We start from the raw sequence: 18221 nt of genomic DNA, 5'->3' as shown, positions 1-18221 counted from the left end.
TACACGTGTGCACGGTGGTTTGCTGCACCCATTGACCCGCCCTCTTAAGTTCCCTCCCCGACATTTTCAACAAACTTTTACGAATGCCTACCACGTGTGTTTATAATTAATAATTACCATACATGCTTACGGTTTTGTTCGTTTCTCTCTCCCACCAGCCTAAGTAAGGACTGAGATCCTGCCTGCCTTGCTCCCCGCTCGTTCTCAGCTCCCGGCACTTACTATGTGTTCAATAAATACTTGTTGAGGAAGAGCAGTCCAAGCATAGAAAACAACTGGCGCAAAGGCCTGGAGGCCTGAGAACATACGGTGCTTTGGGGAAGTAGCAAGTAATTCCATTTGGAGGAAGTGCCAGGAGAGTAAAATGGCAGGCAGAGCCCAGGTCCTAAAAAGCCGAATGCCAAGTTGCACAGACCTCACCCTGCAGGAAATGCAGCCTATAGAACTGTTTAAGCAGGGGCCTGGGATGAGCAGAGTTGTAGAAAGATCGTGCTGGCTGCAGTATGAATAATGGAGTGGAGGGGTAAGATGAGCAGGCTGGTTCGGAGGCTAGTGTAGTGGTCCGGGTGAGACATCTGGCAGCAGGTAGCAGCTCCAGTGGAAAAGGCAAGACTTGCTGCCTGGAGTGGGGATGGAGAAACATTTAGGGACAGGAAGGCATCAGGTTTGAGACAGAGTGACTGGAGGATGGTGGTGGTAAGGCGGTCCACCCACCTAACAGGAAGTGAGAGATGTGCAGCTACAAAATTGTTTGATTTATTTCGATATAAACATTTTTCAGACTTAACATCTTAGAAACCCAGACATATAATCAAGGCCAGGCGCAGTGGCTCACGCCTGTCATCCCAGCACTTTGGGAGGCCGAGGCGGGTGGATCATCTGAGGTGAGGAGTTTGAGACCAGCCTGGACAACATGGTGAAGCCTCACCTCTACTAAAAATACAAAAATTAGCTGGGCGTGGTGGCAGGCACCTGTAATCCCAGCTACTCCGGAGGTTGAGGCAGGAGAATTACTTGAATCCGGAGGTGGAAGTTACAGTGAGCCGAGATAGCGCCACTGCAGTCCAGCCTGGGGGACAAGAGCAAAACTCCGTCTTAAAAAAAAAAAAAGAAACCCAGACATATAATCAAAGGTGTGTCATTGTTTAATTGACAATTTTTTCTCTCTTCCTTAGTAAAGCATAAAATAATACTGAGTTTTACATTTGATGGCATCTCATATTCAAGAAATACAGTAGCTCTCCAAGTTTATACCCCCCAAAAAACAAAACAAAATAAAAAACATTTGCTGAGTCTCCCCACTCCCTGAATGGAGATTTCTACTTTACCTCTTTCCTAATGTCCCAGGAAAAGCACCAAATGAGTTGTGACTGGGTCCTTTCCCTAAGCTTGGCAGTCCTGCTTAAATTTCCGACATACAAATAAGATCCTCATAACACCCCCGTGAGTGGGCAAAACACAGGTCATTAGTTCCATTTTATATTTATTTATTTATTGAGACAGAGTCTCACTCTATCGCCAGGCTGGAGTGCAGTGGCGCGATCTCGGCTCACTGCAACCTCCACCTGCTGGATTCAAGTGATTCTCCTGCCTCAGCCTCTCAAGTAGCTGGGACTACAGGCGCGCGCCACCACGCCCAGCTAATTTTGTTGTATTTTTAGTAGAGACAGGGGTTTCACCATGTTGGCCAGGATGGTCTTGATCTCTTGACCTCGTGATCTGCCGCCTCGGCCTCCCAAAGTGCTAGGATTACAGGCGTGAGCCACCATGACCGGCCTCCATTTTTTCAAACTTTTTTTTTCTTTTTTGAGACAGGGTGTCACCCAGGCTTGGAGTACAGTGGCATGATTATAGCTCACTGTAACCTCGAACCCCTGGGCTCAAGTGATCCTCCCGCCTCAGCCTCCCAGGTAGGTGGGCATACAGGCAAGTGCCAGCAAGCCCAGCTAATTTTCTCACTTTTTGTAGAGATGAGGTCTCGCTACGTTGCCTAGACTGTTCGAGAACTGCTGGCTTTAAGTGAAATTCCCAGCTTGGCCTCCCAAAGTGCTGGGATTACAGACATGAGCCACTGCATCCAGCCTGTTTTCAAACTTTTAAAAACAAAAAGTAATGCATGTTCACTGTAGAAAAATTGGGCTGGGTGCAGTGGCTCATGCCTATAATCTCAGCACTTTGGGAGGCCAAGGCAGGAGGATTGCTTGAGCTCAGGAGTTGCAGACAAGCCTGGGCACCACAGTGAGACTTCATCTCTAGTAAAAATTTAAAAAAAATTACAGCGGGTCTGGTGGCTCATGCCTATAATCCCAGCATTTTGGGAGGCCGAGGCAGGAAAGTTGCTTGAGTCCAGGAGTTTGAGACCAGCCTGGGCAACATGGCAAAAAACCCTGTCTCTACAAAAAATACAAAAGTTAGCAGGGTGTAGTGGCGTGCATCTATAGTCCCAGCTATTCAGGAGGCTGAAGTGGGAGGATAGCTTTAGCCCAGGAGGTCGAGGCTGCAGTGAGCCAAGATCGTGCCACTGCACTCCAGCTTGGCAAGACCCTGTCTCAAAAAAAAAGAAAAATCTTGGCCTGGTGTGGTGGCTTATGCCTGTAATTCCAGCATTTTGGGAGGCCAAGGTGGGCGGATCACCCTGAGGGCAGGAGTTCAAGACCAGCCTGGCCAACATAGCAAAACCCCATCTCTGCTAAAAATACAAAAATTGGCTGGGCATGGTGCCACGCACCTGTAATCCCAGCTACTAGGGAGACTGAGGCAGAATTGCTTGAACCCAGGAGGCAGAGGTTGCAGTGAGCCAAGATCGTGCCACTGCACTCCAGCTTGGATGACACAGAAAGACCCTGTCTCAAAAAAAAACCTCGGCCGGGTGCGGTGGCTCACACCTGTAATCCCAGCATTTTGGGAGGCCAAGGCAGGCAGATCACCCTGAGGTCAGGAGTTCAGGACCAGCCTGGCCAACATAGTGAAACCCGTCTCTACTAAAAATACAAAAATTAGCCAGGTGTGGTGGCGTGCACCTGTAATCCCAGCTACTCAGGAGGCTGAGGCAGGAGAATCGCTTGAACACAGGAGGTGGAGGTTGCTGTGAGCTGAGATCGCGCCACTGCACTCCAGCCTGGCGACAGAGCGAGACTCCCAAAACGAAACTTTAAATGTGGCTTTTGTTGCGTGGGAAAAAAGTAAAAAATTAACCAGGGTGGTGGCACCCACCTGTGGGGGCCACAGGGGTGGAGGCTGCAGTGAGCCATGATTACGTCACTGCACTCCAGCCTGGGGCAACAGAGAGAGACCCTATCAAAAAAAGAAGAAAAAGAAAAAAAAGAAAAAAGTGAACAATAGGTAAATTACAAATAATGTGATGCATTATTTTCTCCTTGTTCTTTTTTGTTAAACATAAATGTGCACATATGTATTTTCAGTTTTAAATTAATTTTTAAATTGAAAAAGTATGTTTAAAAATAACTTTTTATGCTGTGCTTGGGGTGTATACAAAGAAAAATCTCCCATATCAGATCTCCAAGGCTGTCTGCTCAGGAACTACCACTGTTTACTGTTACTTGGATATCCTTACAGAAATAATCTCTTTGCACATCTATTTTTATACACACTTGTGCATCTAGCTTTTTTCAGTTTGTGTGACCATCTCTCCATATGAGTTCATACAGAGTTTTTAACAGTTTTATTGAAGTGTAATTTATATACCATAAAATTCACCCATTTTTAACAGTACAAAGCAATTAATTTTAATAAAATGAATAGAGTTATGCAACTATCACCACAATCCAATTTTAGAACATTTCTATCCGTCCAAAACGGATTCCTTGTGCGCATTTGTAATCACTTCCAATCTCACCTCCAGTCACAAGCAACCACTCATATTTCTGCCTCCATAGATTTGCCTTTGTTAACTCAATTGTAGCCTAAAGCTGCCTCCTTACATATTTTAAATTTAGCCTAAAGGTTTCTCTGTACATCGTGAACTATAACCTAAATGGGGTTGTAAACAGACCATAGCCTACTCTTTGCCAGTCACCGAGTTTTGGCCAATCAAACATGGCAAACTATGCAAACCGTGTTCAAATAAGGCAAAAGCCAAACTGTAATAACGGTGTTTTTTGTTTTTTGTTTTTGAAGGGGCCATGCTAATCTTCTCTGTATGGTTCCAATTTTAGGATATGTGCTGCCATAGCGAGCACCAGTGTTTTTCTTTTAACACCGTTCTGGGCTGGGCACGGTGGCTCACACTTGTAATCCCAGCACTTTGGGAGGCTGAGGCGGGCAGATCACGAAGTCAGGAGATCGAGACCACGGTGAAACCCCGTCTCCACTAAAATTACAAAAAAATTAGCCGGGCGTGGTGGCGGGCGCCTGTAGTCCCAGCTACTCGGAGAGGCTGAGGCAGGAGAATGGCGTGAACCCGGGAGGCGGAGCTTGCAGTGAGCCGAGATCGCGCCACTGCACTCCAGCCTGGGTGACAGAGCGAGACTCCGTCTCAAAAAAGAAAAAAAAAAAAAAACACCATTCTGGACATTTTGTCTGGACATACACTTGTTTTTCTGTCTAGCTTCTTTCATTTAGCATGATGCTTTCATGGTTCATCATTGTAGTATTCATTTATTGCAGAATAATGTTCCATTGTACTGTAATAGATATCCCACACTTCATCCATCTGCCAGTTAATGGACTCTTGGGCTGCATCCAGTTTTTGTCTATTATGAACAATGCCGCTGTGAACATATGAACACATGGACATGTTTGCATTTCTCTACCTACAACTGGAGATATATAGACACAATTTTTTTTAAGGCTGTATGGCATTTCACAGCTGGTCTTCCACTGCTTGGATGCACAGTATTTTATTTTATTTTACTTTTTTTGAGATGCAGTCTCTCTCTGTCGCCCAAGCTGGATTGCAGTGGCATAATCTCAGCTCACTGCAACCTCTGCCTCCTGGGTTCAAGCGATTCTCCTGCCTCAGCCTCCCAAGTAGCTGTGACTACAGGCGCGTGCCACCATGCCCGGCTAATTTTTTGTATTTTTCGTAGAGACAGGGTTTCACCGTGTTAGACAGGATGGTCTTGATCTCCTGATCTCGTTGGATGCACAGTATTTTATTTAACATATTCCCTGCTGATAGACAAGTCGTTTCTACACGTGAATTTCTTTTTTTTTTTTTTTTTGAGACTGAGTCTCATTCTGTCGCCCAGGCTGGAGTGCAGTGGCACGATCTCAGCTCATTGCAACTCTGCTTCCCGGGTTCAAGCGATTCTCCTGCCTCAGCCTCCAGAGTAGCTGGGACTACAGGCGCCTGACATCACGCCTGGCTAATTTTTGTTTGTTTGTTTGTTTTTAGTAGAGACGGGGTTTCACCATGTTGGCCAGGCTGGTCTCGAACCCCTGACCTCAAGTGATCCGCCCGCCTCGGCCTCCCAAAATGTTGGGATTACAGGCGTGAGCTACCGCGCCCGGCCTCACATGTGAATTTCTTTTAAAACACCACCAGCAAAACCCCACTATTCCCATTTTACTGAGAAAGACGCTGAGGTCCAGAGAAGGAGAAAACGTTCTCATAATTTACGCTGAAAGCTGCGTCCTCAAGTTCCGGTTTCTCAACTCCCGTCCAGACTCCAGCTGCTCGCGCAGTCCACACAGGGTACCTGCCCGCCAAGCCGGCCCCACCAAGCCACGGGAAGCCGTCCGCTGAACCTCAGGCTCTTGGGTTTTCCTATGCCCCCTGGAGGCATCTGCGAACCTCTCGGCATCGCTCCACCACACCTCCCACCAGCAGGTGGCACTGTTGCCATCTCCATAACATAGACTGGCCTTCCTTGTGGTGCTCATGTTTTCCTAAGTCCCCGGGCACTTCCGGCACTCGCGGAACTTTGGTGCAGCCTGATGCGCAACGTGGGGACTCAGGCGCGCCGGGCGGCAGGAGTTGCTTCCGGCCGTGTTGGTGGTCTGAATTGAGAGGCCGCGGCTAAGGGAAGATGGAGACAATACTGGAGCAGCAGCGGCGCTATCATGAGGAGAAGGAACGGCTCATGGACGTCATGGCTAAAGAGATGCTCACTAAGAAGTCCACGGTGAGTGGGGCCTGAGCAGAGGCTGCGGCAGGGGCACGAACCTCTATCCCGTGTTTGACCTCTGAGAGCTTGCTTTGGTCCTCAGAGCCTCCCCGCGCTCCGTCCCCTGCCCTCTTCCGGGCTCCCTCTCCGAGCTCCGGTCTTGGTAACCTTCTCCCGGGGTCCAGGGCCCCAGAGGCCTTTCTCCCCCAGCTGGTAAAACCTGAGCGGGTAAGCTCCGCCCTCGGGCGGCCTTTTCTACTCCAGAACGCAAACTAACGGCGTTTGTGTCACCGTTTGTTTTTTCAGCTCCGGGACCAGATCAATTCTGATCACCGCACTCGGGCCATGCAAGATGTGAGTGCCCAGCTGTCTGCCTCTCTTTGGGTTGGCGAGGGCGGGAAAAGAGAGGGGAAGTGAAGTGCGCGGTCTCAGCATGAGCCCTGGCCAAAGGTAACCGGACTGGCCAGTCGCGGGCTCTCTGACTGGACAGATGTCCACAGGCTGCCGAACGTGAGGGTGCTTCCTCAGTTCTCTGAATGGGGAACTCTTAGGCGTTCTTCATTAATCGGAAAGGTGCCCTTTTTTTTGTTTTTAGACGGGAGTCTCGCTCTGTTGCCCAGGCTGGAGTGCAGTGGCGCGGTCTCGGCTCATTGCAACCTCCGCCTCCTGGGTTCAAGCGATTCTCCTGCCTCAGCCTCCGGAGTAGTTGGGACTACAGGCGCCCGCCACCACGCCCAGCTAATTTTTGTATTTTTAGTAGAGACGGAGTTTAACCATTTTGGTCAGGCTGGTCTCGAACTCCTGACCTCGTGATCCACCTACCTCGGCCTCCCAAAGTGCTGGGATTACAGGCGTGAGCCACCGCGCCCGGCTTACACGTGCCCATTCTTACAGCATCCTGTATCCCTTGGATGTGCAAACAATAGTTATGAGGAGTCCATGACTCAGGTGCATAGCTACAATCTCTTCCCTTAAAAAAAAAATATATATATATATATATATGCATATGCACATACACACACACACACCATATGTTAGTGTTTTTCTCCCAGGATACTGCTTTAAAGCGTTTTGGACTACTAAACTGCATTTGTCTGGTAATAGTTCAATTTATTAAAGTAAAAACAAGATGCTATTTAAATTTTTAAACTGGGTGATGAGTAAATGGAGGTTCATTTTACTACTTTCCTTACTTTTGCATATGTTTGAAACCTGTTTAAAAAGGAATAAAAGACCTACTTGGACCTTCTGATTTGCGGGAGATTATCAGATTACAAGCCCTCAGCCCCAAAATACTCTGAAAACCAAGGATTTTCTTTTTTTCCCCTTGGGTGATTATTTGGTGTCAAAATCTGACCTGATCTCACTTGACAGTAAAACCTGGCCTGAACCTGTGATAGGCTTTTTATGGTCTTTAATTTATCCCCCTTAGTAAATAAGGTATAAGGTTTCCTGCAGAACTGTGTGCTCCAGATTCCACTAGGGGTGTTACGTAATACATGATACCTTTTCTGAACTTAAACATTCCAAATTCTGAAACAAATCTGGTCCCAAAAGTTTTGGAGGAGGGACTATGTACCTGTACCATCCTGAATTAGTATACTTTGACTACAAAGGAAGCCTATGTAATGTTTATTTAGCCTGCCTACTCCTCAGTCAAGCTTTTTGAAATAGTGAATGTCATCTTTATCTCTGAGGATGTTAGATGGGAACTAGTATTTAGCCAAAGAGGGTGAGTCTGTTACAGGGAAAGTTAGGCATCGGTGGTATGTAAAGATAGGAGCCACCCCTTAAATGTATCATTTAGGTAATCTTCCAATCGACCTGCTTAAAAAACTAACCAGGAATCAAGGCTGTTAAAGGGCTATTGAAAAACTAACCAGGAATCAGGGCTATTAAAGGTACTAGGAAGCACAGAACTGTTCAGACTATCTCATATCCGTATCTCTTGAGGTTGCCTTGGGCTTTGACTGGAGAGCCCTTGTTGTTTGCTTAGCTCTACAGTTGTGCAAATTGCATCATTCTGATGGTTTTGTATTTTCCTTTCAGAGGTATATGGAGGTCAGTGGGAACCTGAGGGATTTGTATGATGATAAGGATGGGTAAGTGACAGTCACAGCTAATCCAGGAGTTACTGCTTCTGAGGAGCCATGGTTAGAGGACTGACTTTGTGCTCTATCTTTTTTGAAATTTTCCTGAAATTGCAGATTACGAAAGGAGGAGCTCAATGCCATTTCAGGACCCAATGAGTTTGCTGAATTCTATAATAGACTCAAACAAATAAAGGAATTCCACCGGAAGCACCCAAATGAGGTATGTTCTCAGAAAAGTATTTTCTCCAGACCTATCCTTAAAGCATACTAAAGGAAAGGTATAAAGGAAATTGGACATGTGCTATTCAAATGCACTTCAAGAAAGAACCTGCCATTTAGCTGCAAAGACCATAGTTAGCTGACATCTTACAACTACAGTGTTTTCAGCATCTCCCTCAGCTTTTAAGCCAAGGCCAGCCGGGCATGGTGGCTCACGCCTGTAATCCCAGCACTTTGGGAGGCCCAGGTGGGTGGATCACCTGAGGTCAGGAGTTCAAGACCAGCCTGGCCAACATAGTGAAACCCCACCTCTACTAAAAATACAAAAATTAGCCAGGCATGGTGGCATGTGCCTGTAATCCCAGCTACTCAGGAGGCTGAGGCAAGAGAATCACTTGAACCCGGGAAGTGGAGGTTGCAGTGAGCTGAGATTGCACCATTGCACTCCATCCTGGGAGACGAGTGAGACTTTGTAAAAAAAAAAAAAAAAAAAAAAAAAAAAGCCAAGGCCACATTTCATGGGCAGCTCCCAGCCAGTGACTGAGCACAGTATGGGTACTAGGCTCCAGCAATTTGTTCCGCTCTGGGACTCCTCTGCTCTTTGCTCCACGGCTCCCCGTTGGGTTGGTCAAGATTTTGTCCAATCTGCATTGTGGTCTAGGCTATCCTGGCCTAATCCTGCTGTCTCCTCCTTTTTATTTTTCACAGAAATTACTTCCCCCAGTAAATTGTGCTCCTAAGTCTGTCTTTTTTTTTTGAGATGGAGTCTTGCTCTGTTGCCCAGGCTGGAGTGCAGTGGCATGATCTTGGCTCACTGCAAGCTCCACCTCCTGAGTTCATGCCATTCTCCTGCCTCAGCCTCCTGAGTAGCTGGGACTACAGGTGCCTGCCACGACGCCCGGCTAATTTTTTGTATTTTTAGTAGAGACGGGGTTTCACTGTGTTAGCCAGGATAGTCTTGATCTCCTGACCTCGTGATCCGCCCACCTCGGCCTCCCAAAGTGCTGGGATTACAGGCGTGAGCCACCGTGCCTGGCCCTCATATGCCTTGGAGCTCACTTATAATAAGATAGTTAAGAGAAAAAGGGCCTGGGAAGGCTTCCATCAGAAAGGTCACATGACCACTCCAGGTGGTGTTGCCTTACTGAAGTTAAGCAAAAGAGTTTCAGAAAAGCAGTCATGGTGTCAACTGTTATTGATTGATAACTGCCAGGATTGCTGTTTCATTAAAGTAGTAGGAATGGAAATCTGGTCACAAGGTAAAGATGGGTAATGGGGAAGTAGAAGTATGGAGTATGGAACATGCATTTGAAAGGCTGGTAGCAGCTGGGTGCAATGGCTCACACCTGTAATCCCAGCACTTTGGGAGGCTGAGGCGGGTCGATCATCTGAGGTCAGGAGTTGGAGACCAGCCTGGCCAAAATGGTGAAACCTCTCTCTACTAAAAACACAAAAATTAGCCGGGCTTGGTGGTACATGCCTGTGATCCTAGCTTCTCGTGAGGCTGAGGCAGGAGAATCTCTTGAACCCAGGACATGGAGGTTGCAGTGAGCTGTGATCACGCCACTGCACTCCAGCCTGGGCAACAGAGCAAGAGTCCATCAAAAAAAAAGTCTGGTAGGAAAAAGAAGGGGAGAAACAGGAGGGTATTGGGGAAGATAGAGAAGAATACTTATTTGAAGGAGCACAGGGAAAAAGGAAAAGACTAAAAACAGCAAAAAAATAGAGGCTGTTTATTGCAGTACATAGTGTGGAGGTAAATGAAGGGACCCTCACACACACAGCCCCCTTGGAGGATAGAGAATGAGGTCTTCTGCTAACCAAGGGAGAATAAATGAATACCATTCTGATGTGTTAACCTTATTCCAACCATGGTCAAAAGGTAATGAGGAATAAATGCTTAAATAATTGATTAGAAGGATGCCCAAGGTAAACTAAATGTCAGAAGCAAGTCTTTTATGTTAAAAAAAAATAAAAACCTATGCAGGCATGAATGTACTTGTACAAATACATATATTTAAATACGTAGAGCACTGTTTTCCAAACTTTGTGCATATTTGAGCCACCTGGGGATCTTTAAAAGTACTGATACCTGCCCTCCTTTGATTTAATTGGTATCAGGTGCATCAGGATTTAAAAAGAAAAAAAAACTCCCCCAGGTGATTCTAATGTGCAGCAAAGTTTGGGAACCACTGGCATAGCAAAAGCTCTGTTAGCAGTGGTTACCTGTTCTCAGGAGAATTAATAAAGGTGAACTTTTGAGTTTTTGTGAGCATGTGTTACTTTAGTGGGTTTTACTCAAACAATACAAAAAAGTGGGGAAAAACAAGGTAATTGGAGAACAGTAGTAGATTGCTAGTGAAAAATCAAGGCCAAATAAATCATCAGAATTCCAACTTTCTGTGTATTTCATTTCTGTGGTCTTGCAACTTTTACATTGAAAAATCTACCTGCAGTCGGGCACGGTGGCTCATGCCTGTAATCCCAGCACTTTGGGAGGCCAAGTGGGCAGATCAATTGAGCTTAGGAGTTCGAGACCAGCCTGGGCAACATGGCAAAACCCTGTCTCTACTAAAAATACAAGAATTAGCCAAGCGTGGTGGTGCATGCCTGTAGTCCCAGCTACTCGGGTGGCCGATGCAGGAGAATCACTTGAACCCGGGAGGTAGAGGTTGCGGTGGGCCAAGATTGTGCCAATGCACTCCAGCCTGGGCAACAGAGTGAGAATCTGTCTCAAAAACAAAAAGAAAAATCCACCTGAGCTTTTACTTTTCCCCTTAGATCTGTGTGCCAATGTCAGTGGAATTTGAGGAACTCCTGAAGGCTCGAGAGAACCCGAGTGAAGAGGCACAAAGTAAGTATGGGGCGAAAATTTCATTCAGCACCAGCAAAAATTCATGTTAATGACAGCTCAGATTTGCAGCCATGGCCTCAGAGATATTTATAGCCAGGATTTCTTGCTGATTTTGTCTTTGCTGGTTTCCGGGCTAGAGTGACATCCTAAATTGGTCTTGGGCAAAATGTTCATTTTTTTCTTTCCTACCTCAAATTTACTGGCTTGGAAAGCCAAGGATTGTTCACTTTAGTTCACAATACTAAAATCAGTCCGTCCTTGTTACCTTATAAGAGAACACTCACTTTTGATCTCACTTAACTTATTGGAGGTTATATTGTGAGCAAAGGGAAGACATTTGGGTGAAGTGCTGCCTCGGGAAACTAGGAACACACAGTCCATTTGAAAAGGTAAGTCCAAAAGAGTGGTCTGTAGAAACTGAATCATTGATGTATCTGATTCCCTCAGACTTGGTGGAGTTCACAGATGAAGAGGGATATGGTCGTTATCTCGATCTCCATGACTGTTACCTCAAGTACATTAACCTGAAGGCATCTGAGGTAAGGCCTGGGAAAGGGCAGAGAGGTTCTGCTTCTCAAAGTGACTCAGGACAGTAGGCTGGGACTAGCAGACGTGAAGCCATTGTAAAGTGTCTTCCTTGTGTTTTAAAACTGTTATGTAAATATTAAAGAGGTGATATGCTTTCTTGGAATGAAATACTATTCAAAATGAAAGTTTTCTACAGTGAAAACAAGCATATTTATTTATTAATAAATTTTATTTTTTTATTTTGAGATGAGGTCTTACCATGTTGCCCAGTCTGGAGTGCAGTGGTATGATCTTTGCTCACTGCAACCTCAGCTTCTGGACTCAAGTGATCTCCTGCCTTAGCCTTCTGAGTAGTTGAGGATACAGGTGCATACCATCACCACACTTGGCTAATTTTTGTCTTTTTTTCGTAAAGATGGGGTCTTGCAGTGTTGCCCAAGCTGGTCACAAACTCCTGACCTCAAGTGATCCTCCTGTCTCAGCCTCCCACAGTGTTGGGATACAGGCATGAGCCATTATACCCAGTCCATTGTCAATACAGCAAGCATATTTTACCTTTGCCAAAATAAATCTTTTTTTTTTTTTTTTTTTGAGACAAGGTCTCACTTTGTCACCCAGGCTGGAGTGCAGTGGCGCGATCTTGGCTCACTGTAGCCTAGACCTCCTGGACTCAAGTGATGGATCCCGCCTCAGCCCCACCAAGTACTTGGGACTACAGGCGTGTGCCATCATACCCAGCTAATTTTTTTTTTTTTTTTTTTTTTTTTTTTTTTTTTTTTTTTTTTTTGGATTTTTGTGTAGTGATTGCTCTTTTCCTTTTTTTTTTTTTTTTTTTTTTTTTTTTTTTTTTTTTTTTTTTTTTTTGTATTTTGTGTAGAGATGGGGTTTTGCCATGTTGCCATGGCTGGTCTTAAACTCCTGAGCTCAAGCAGTCCACCTGCCTTGGCCTCACAAAGTGTTGGGATTATAGACGGAAGCCACTGCATCCAGCCTCACATAAGATTTCTTTAAATTCTTTTTTTTTTTTTTTTTTTTAATAAATACCATGTTCCTGGCTGGACACAGTCGCTCATGCCTGTAATTCTAGCACTTTGGGAGGCCAAGGTGGGCAGATCACCTGGGGTTGGGAGTTCAAGACCAGCGTGACCAACATGGAGAAACCCTGTCTCTACTAAAAATACAAAATTAGCCGGGCATGGTGGCGCATGCCTGTAATCCTAGCTACTCAGGAGGCTGAGGCAGGAGAATCGTTTGAACCTGGGAGGCAGAGGTCGTGGGAAGCCGAGATTGCACCATTGCACTCCAGCCTGGGCAACAAGAGCAAAACTCTAACTCAAAAAAAAAAATTTCTTTTTGTAGAAATAGGATTTCACCATATTGTCCAGGCTGGTCTTGGACTCCTGGACTCAATCAATCCTCCTACCTCAGCTTCTCAAAGCCTTGGGATTACAGGCATGAGCCACTGTGCCCACCCAGATTTATGTTTTCTTCTAGGTATTCCTGTTTTAGACATAAACAATACTAGGTACATGGAAGATACAACAACATGATCTTTCTGTCAGCAAAAAGCTATTTAATGTCTTTTCTTAAGGATGTTTAAAAATAGCTTATCACAGGCCGGGCACGGTGGCTCACGCCTGTAACCCCAGCACTTTGGGAGGCCAAGGCGGGTGGATCACCTGAGGTTGGGTGTTCAAGACCTGCCTGACCAACATGCAGAAACCCTGTCTCTACTAAAAATAGAAAAAATTAGCCCGGCGTGGTGGCACTTGCCTGTAATCCTGGCTACTCGGGAGGCTGAGGCAGGAGAATCGCTTGAACCTGGGAGGTAGAGGTTGTGGTGAGCCGAGATCATGCCATTGCACTCCAGCCTGGGCAACAAGAGCCAAACTCCGTCTCAAAAAAAAAAAATGGCTTATCACAAGAGATGAGGTTTAATATGAAAATCCCAAAAGGATCATAAGGAAATCCATGATTAGATTCCTCATGGAATTGTGAAGAAATGTCCCAGAGTTGCAGTGACCAAACTTCAAGTTCCATGCGGGCAAGTCAGGTCCCTTGTCTGTTTTGTTGTCTTCTGTACCCTGTACTTGGTACAAAGATGCTCAATAAGTAGTTACTTGTGTGAACAAATGGCACCTTTGAGCACCTTGTTTTAGGGTGTCAGAGTCTTTAACCAAGACCCTAGCATGAGGTAATAATCGACAAATGTTTCTTTTAGTTTAGTGTTCATTAACTTGATCTTTATTTTGTAAAGTTAATTATGTCTGGTATTTTCCTTCAGTCCAGTGAAATTAACACTCCAGTTGTAGTAGGATTGAATGATGGGCAAGCAAAAAAAAAACAAAAATTAGGCAGCCCTTGTTACTTCGTTAGAAAACACTCAATTTTGATCTCACTTATTGGAGATTATATTGTAACTTGTTACAGTATAAATACCTAACTGAATTTCTTGTCATTTCTTTCCTCTTTTCAGAAGCTGGATTATATCACATACCTGTCCATCTTTGACCAATTATTTGACATTCCTAAAGAAAGGAAGAATGCAGAGTATAAGAGGTAGGCATTAATAGCTTCGAGGCCTCTCCTGGATTTGATTAGAAGATAATGTGAAGTTTTTGAGGGTGAGTTTCTGAATTTGTTGCCTGGAAAGCATACATGAAGGCATACTTCTAGGTTTATTGGAGGATGGGGTTATGAATGATGTGGTTTTAAAACCTTTGCGATACTCTGGATGTGGACAAAGGTGTGTCTGTGGGCACATCTTCCATCTTATGCCCATAGTGTTCTTAATTTTGTCTCATTGTAGAAGGAACTCTCCCACTCTGGGACTTCTGTGTTTTTGGAGTTTAATGGGAAAAAATTAGACTTTCTCAGATAGTGACTGAAGTGAGATGCTTAGGTGTGATGTGTAAGTGAAAAATTTATGTTTTTGTTAATTAGTCCCCTGATTAGTGATTTTATACCCTTCCCCTCTTTCTCATTTTCTTTTTACTGAAATCTTTTATGTGTGAGGTAATTAAGACCTTAGTATTCAGCATCATTTTATGAGAATAAAAGGAGGTGGGAAAGGTCAGAATCAAAATGACATGTCGGGAAAAAAGTCCGTTGTAAGTTCATTTAAAAATGAGTATTGGCCGGGCGTGGTGACTCACACCTGTAACCCAGCACTTTGGGAGGCCGAGGCAGGCGGATCACCTAAGGTCAGGAGTTGGCGACCAGCCTGACCAATGTGGAGAAACACCGTTTCTACTAAAAATACAAAATTAGCCGGGCATGGTGGCGCATGCCTGTAATCCCAGCTACTCGGGAGGCTGAGGCAGGAGAATCGCTTGAACCGGGGAGGCAGAGGTTTTGGTGAGCCGAGATCCCACCATTGCACTCCAGCCTGGGCAAGAAGAGCGAAACTCTGCCTCAAAAAAAAAAAGAGTATTAAGAGAGCATTACTAGAATTACAAGTACTGTATATTCTACAGGGAATAACAAGATACCAAAAATAGAAACCCTTTTTGCTTTCTCTGCATTGTGTGTTCCTCTGTAGATACCTAGAGATGCTGCTTGAGTACCTTCAGGATTACACAGATAGAGTGAAGCCTCTCCAAGATCAGAATGAACTTTTTGGGAAGATTCAGGCTGAGTTTGAGAAGAAATGGGAGAATGGGACCTTTCCTGGATGGCCGGTGAGCTTCAGTGGGTTATGAATGGTGGACATGCCAGGGAATTGAAGTAATTATTTTCCTTTATCTTGAGCTTCCACTTTAGGGCATTAGGTATCAATTCCTTGGTATCACTTGTGACAACGAGGTATTCCCTGTCAAGTATGCTCAAGTATGCTATGTTGTGTTTTTTTTTGGAAACGGAGTTTCGCTTTTGTTGCCCAGGCTGGAGTACATGGCGGGATCTCCGCTCACCTCAACCTCTGCTTCCTGGGTTCAAGCAATTCTCCTGCCTCAGCCTCCCGAGTAGCTGGGATTACAGGCACCCGCCACCACACCCAGCTAATTTTGTGTTTTCAGTGGGGACAGGTTTCTCCATATTTGTCAGGCTGGTCTCAAACTCCCGACCTCAGGTGATCCGCCCACCTCGGCGTCCCAAAGTGCTGGGATTACAGGCATGAGCCACCACACCCAGCCATATGTGAGGTTTTTTTTGTGTGTACTTTGGAGCAAGTCTGTCAGGGTTCACTTGCCTTTGACTGCCCAGATTTTCACCAATCACATCATTACTGCTATGTGGTTCCTGCCGACCAAGAGCTTATCAGATCATATGTTAGGAATCTACATTCTCACTTCTGGGGATAAACATGAGTTTTTCCTGAACTCTCCAGGGAGAGAAAGTGGACCAACCGTACCTTCATCCTAAACCTGGTGGGGGTTTTTGTTTTTTGTTTTGTTTTGTTTTGTTTTTGGGGAGACAAAGTCCATCTGGCTTCTAGGCTGAAGTGCAGTGGCATGATCATACCTCACTGCTGCAGCCTCAACCTCCTGGGATCAAGAGATCTTCCCGCCTTAGACTCCTGAGTAGCTGGGACCACAGGCACATGCCACTATGCCCAGCTAATTCAGGTGTTTTTTTTGTAGAGACAGGATTTCACCATGTTTCCCTGCCTGGTCTCTAACTCCTGAACTCAAGCATTTCACCTATCTTGGCCTCCCAAAATGCTGAGATTACAGGTGTGAGCCACCACGCCTGGCCTAAACCTGGATCTTAGTAAATACCGTATTATTCTTTCCAGAAAGAGACAAGCAGTGCCCTGACCCATGCTGGAGCCCATCTTGACCTCTCTGCATTCTCCTCCTGGGAGGTATGTTTCCTTCAGCAGTAGTAATGTTCTCCCTGTCTATTTTTCTATCTTTAAAGACTGCTCTCCTGTCTTTAATACCATGGTTGTGTTGTGATAAGGCACTATTTCTTGGGATCAAGCATCTACAAAGAAAGTAGCAAGGTAAAAAGAGAAAAATTACTACTTGGGAAACTGAAATAATCATTCTAACTACATTAAGCTGTAGTAAAGTAAATGGAACACTATCAGTATGGTGAAGTCTGAAGATAACTATAGATTCAGTCCTCTGGAGAGTTTAGACTTACTGCCAGATTGGCTGTGAAATGTGTGGTCCTGCCACAGCCTCAGGAGCACCCACCCTCTGGCCTGCATTTGGGGTTTCCCAAAAATCTGTTAATGTAATATTGTAATTTTTCTCTTCTTTGTACAGGAGTTGGCCTCTCTGGGTTTGGACAGATTGAAATCTGCTCTCTTAGCTTTAGGCTTGAAATGTGGCGGGTAAGGAATGGTTTTTCTATCAAAACTATTCAATTTACTGTGTGTTTGCACAGTCTTCTAAGTAGCTCTCATTCCATTTTTTTTCTGTTGCTCCACACTGCAAAAATAAGCAAGCCTGTGTGGTAAAGTAACCCCTGAAACCTTTGCCGTCCTGTCTCCTTAGGACCCTAGAAGAGCGAGCCCAGAGACTATTCAGTACCAAAGGGAAGTCCCTGGAGTCACTTGATACCTCTTTGTTCGCCAAAAATCCCAAGTCAAAGGGCACCAAGCGGTGAGTGGCTGGGGTAGCACTGCTGCTTGTGGCTTTTAAATGTTATTCCCATGCAGAATTTTTAACCACAGTGGAGACTTGAAGGCCTGCTTTATCCCCGTTATTGGTTGACAAGATCCAGTCTGCTCTTTATCTCTGCTAATAGCAGAGAGTACTATCACTGTTAATATAAACCAAGGACCGTCTGTATTCATCTGATTGACAGCACATCGTTTCTAAATTTGAAACCATGTTCATGGCACCTTTAATAGGTTATGGAGGCTAAAAGGCTAAATAGGTTCAAAACCTATTTTTCTAAGCTTATTTTTGGTAAAGTTGAATCTAATTCTTGAGCTACATACTTACACAAGGTATTTTCTTTTTTCTTTTTTTTTTTGAGACAGAGTCTCACTCGGTTGCCCAAGCTGGAGTGCAGTGGTGCAATCTCTGCTCACTGGAACCTCCGCCTCCTGGGTTCAAAGGATTTTCCTGCCTCAGCCTCCTGAGTAGCTGGGACTACAGATGCGCACCACCACACGTGGCTGATTTTTTGTATTTTTAGTAGAGATGGGGTTTCATCATGTTGGCCAGGCTGGTCTGCAACTCCTGAGCTTAAGTGATCCACCCGCCTTGGCCTCCCAAAGTGCTGGGATTATAGGCGTGAGCCACCACACCCGACCCAGGGTTGTTTTTTTTGTTTTGTTTTTGTTTTTTTCTTTTTTGAGATGGAGTCTCGCTCTGCTGCCCAGGCTGGAGTGCAGTGGCACAATTTCGGCTCACTGCAACCTCCGCCTTCTGGGTTCAAGTGATTCTCCTGCCTCAGCCTCCCGAGTAGCTGGGATTATAGATGTGCAACACCACACTGGCTAATTTTTGTGTGTTTTTTGTTTGTTTGTTTTTGAGACGGAGTCTTGCTCTGTCGCCCAGG

The 18221-nt window shown here is 45.2% G+C and overlaps 1 protein-coding gene and 1 non-coding gene across 2 annotated transcripts in view; one reads left to right on the top strand and one right to left on the bottom strand.

Annotated features, from left to right (window-relative positions):
• Positions 1-4090: 4090 nt before the first annotated feature.
• LOC115837738 lies at positions 4091-4199 on the bottom strand. Its single transcript, XR_004032796.1, has one exon. It is a non-coding gene; the product is annotated as a U6 spliceosomal RNA (small nuclear RNA).
• Positions 4200-5039: 840 nt separating this feature from the next.
• The window catches only part of SF3A3 (splicing factor 3a subunit 3), a 35036-nt gene continuing 21854 nt past the window's right edge, over positions 5040-18221 (top strand). Inside the window, exons 1-11 of the mRNA XM_030823477.1 lie at positions 5040-6086; positions 6375-6422; positions 8118-8170; positions 8276-8381; positions 11162-11234; positions 11682-11773; positions 14239-14321; positions 15304-15442; positions 16498-16566; positions 16976-17043; positions 17207-17314. Of these exons, the coding sequence (XP_030679337.1) occupies positions 5991-6086; positions 6375-6422; positions 8118-8170; positions 8276-8381; positions 11162-11234; positions 11682-11773; positions 14239-14321; positions 15304-15442; positions 16498-16566; positions 16976-17043; positions 17207-17314 (935 nt within the window). The 5' untranslated portion in view covers positions 5040-5990. The remainder of the gene's footprint in view (positions 6087-6374; positions 6423-8117; positions 8171-8275; positions 8382-11161; positions 11235-11681; positions 11774-14238; positions 14322-15303; positions 15443-16497; positions 16567-16975; positions 17044-17206; positions 17315-18221) is intronic.

The sequence above is a fragment of the Nomascus leucogenys genome, chromosome 12 (genome assembly GCF_006542625.1).
Source record: "Nomascus leucogenys isolate Asia chromosome 12, Asia_NLE_v1, whole genome shotgun sequence".
In the NCBI taxonomy this organism is placed as follows: domain Eukaryota; kingdom Metazoa; phylum Chordata; class Mammalia; order Primates; family Hylobatidae; genus Nomascus; species Nomascus leucogenys.
This window is presented reverse-complemented; position numbering and strand designations above follow the sequence as displayed.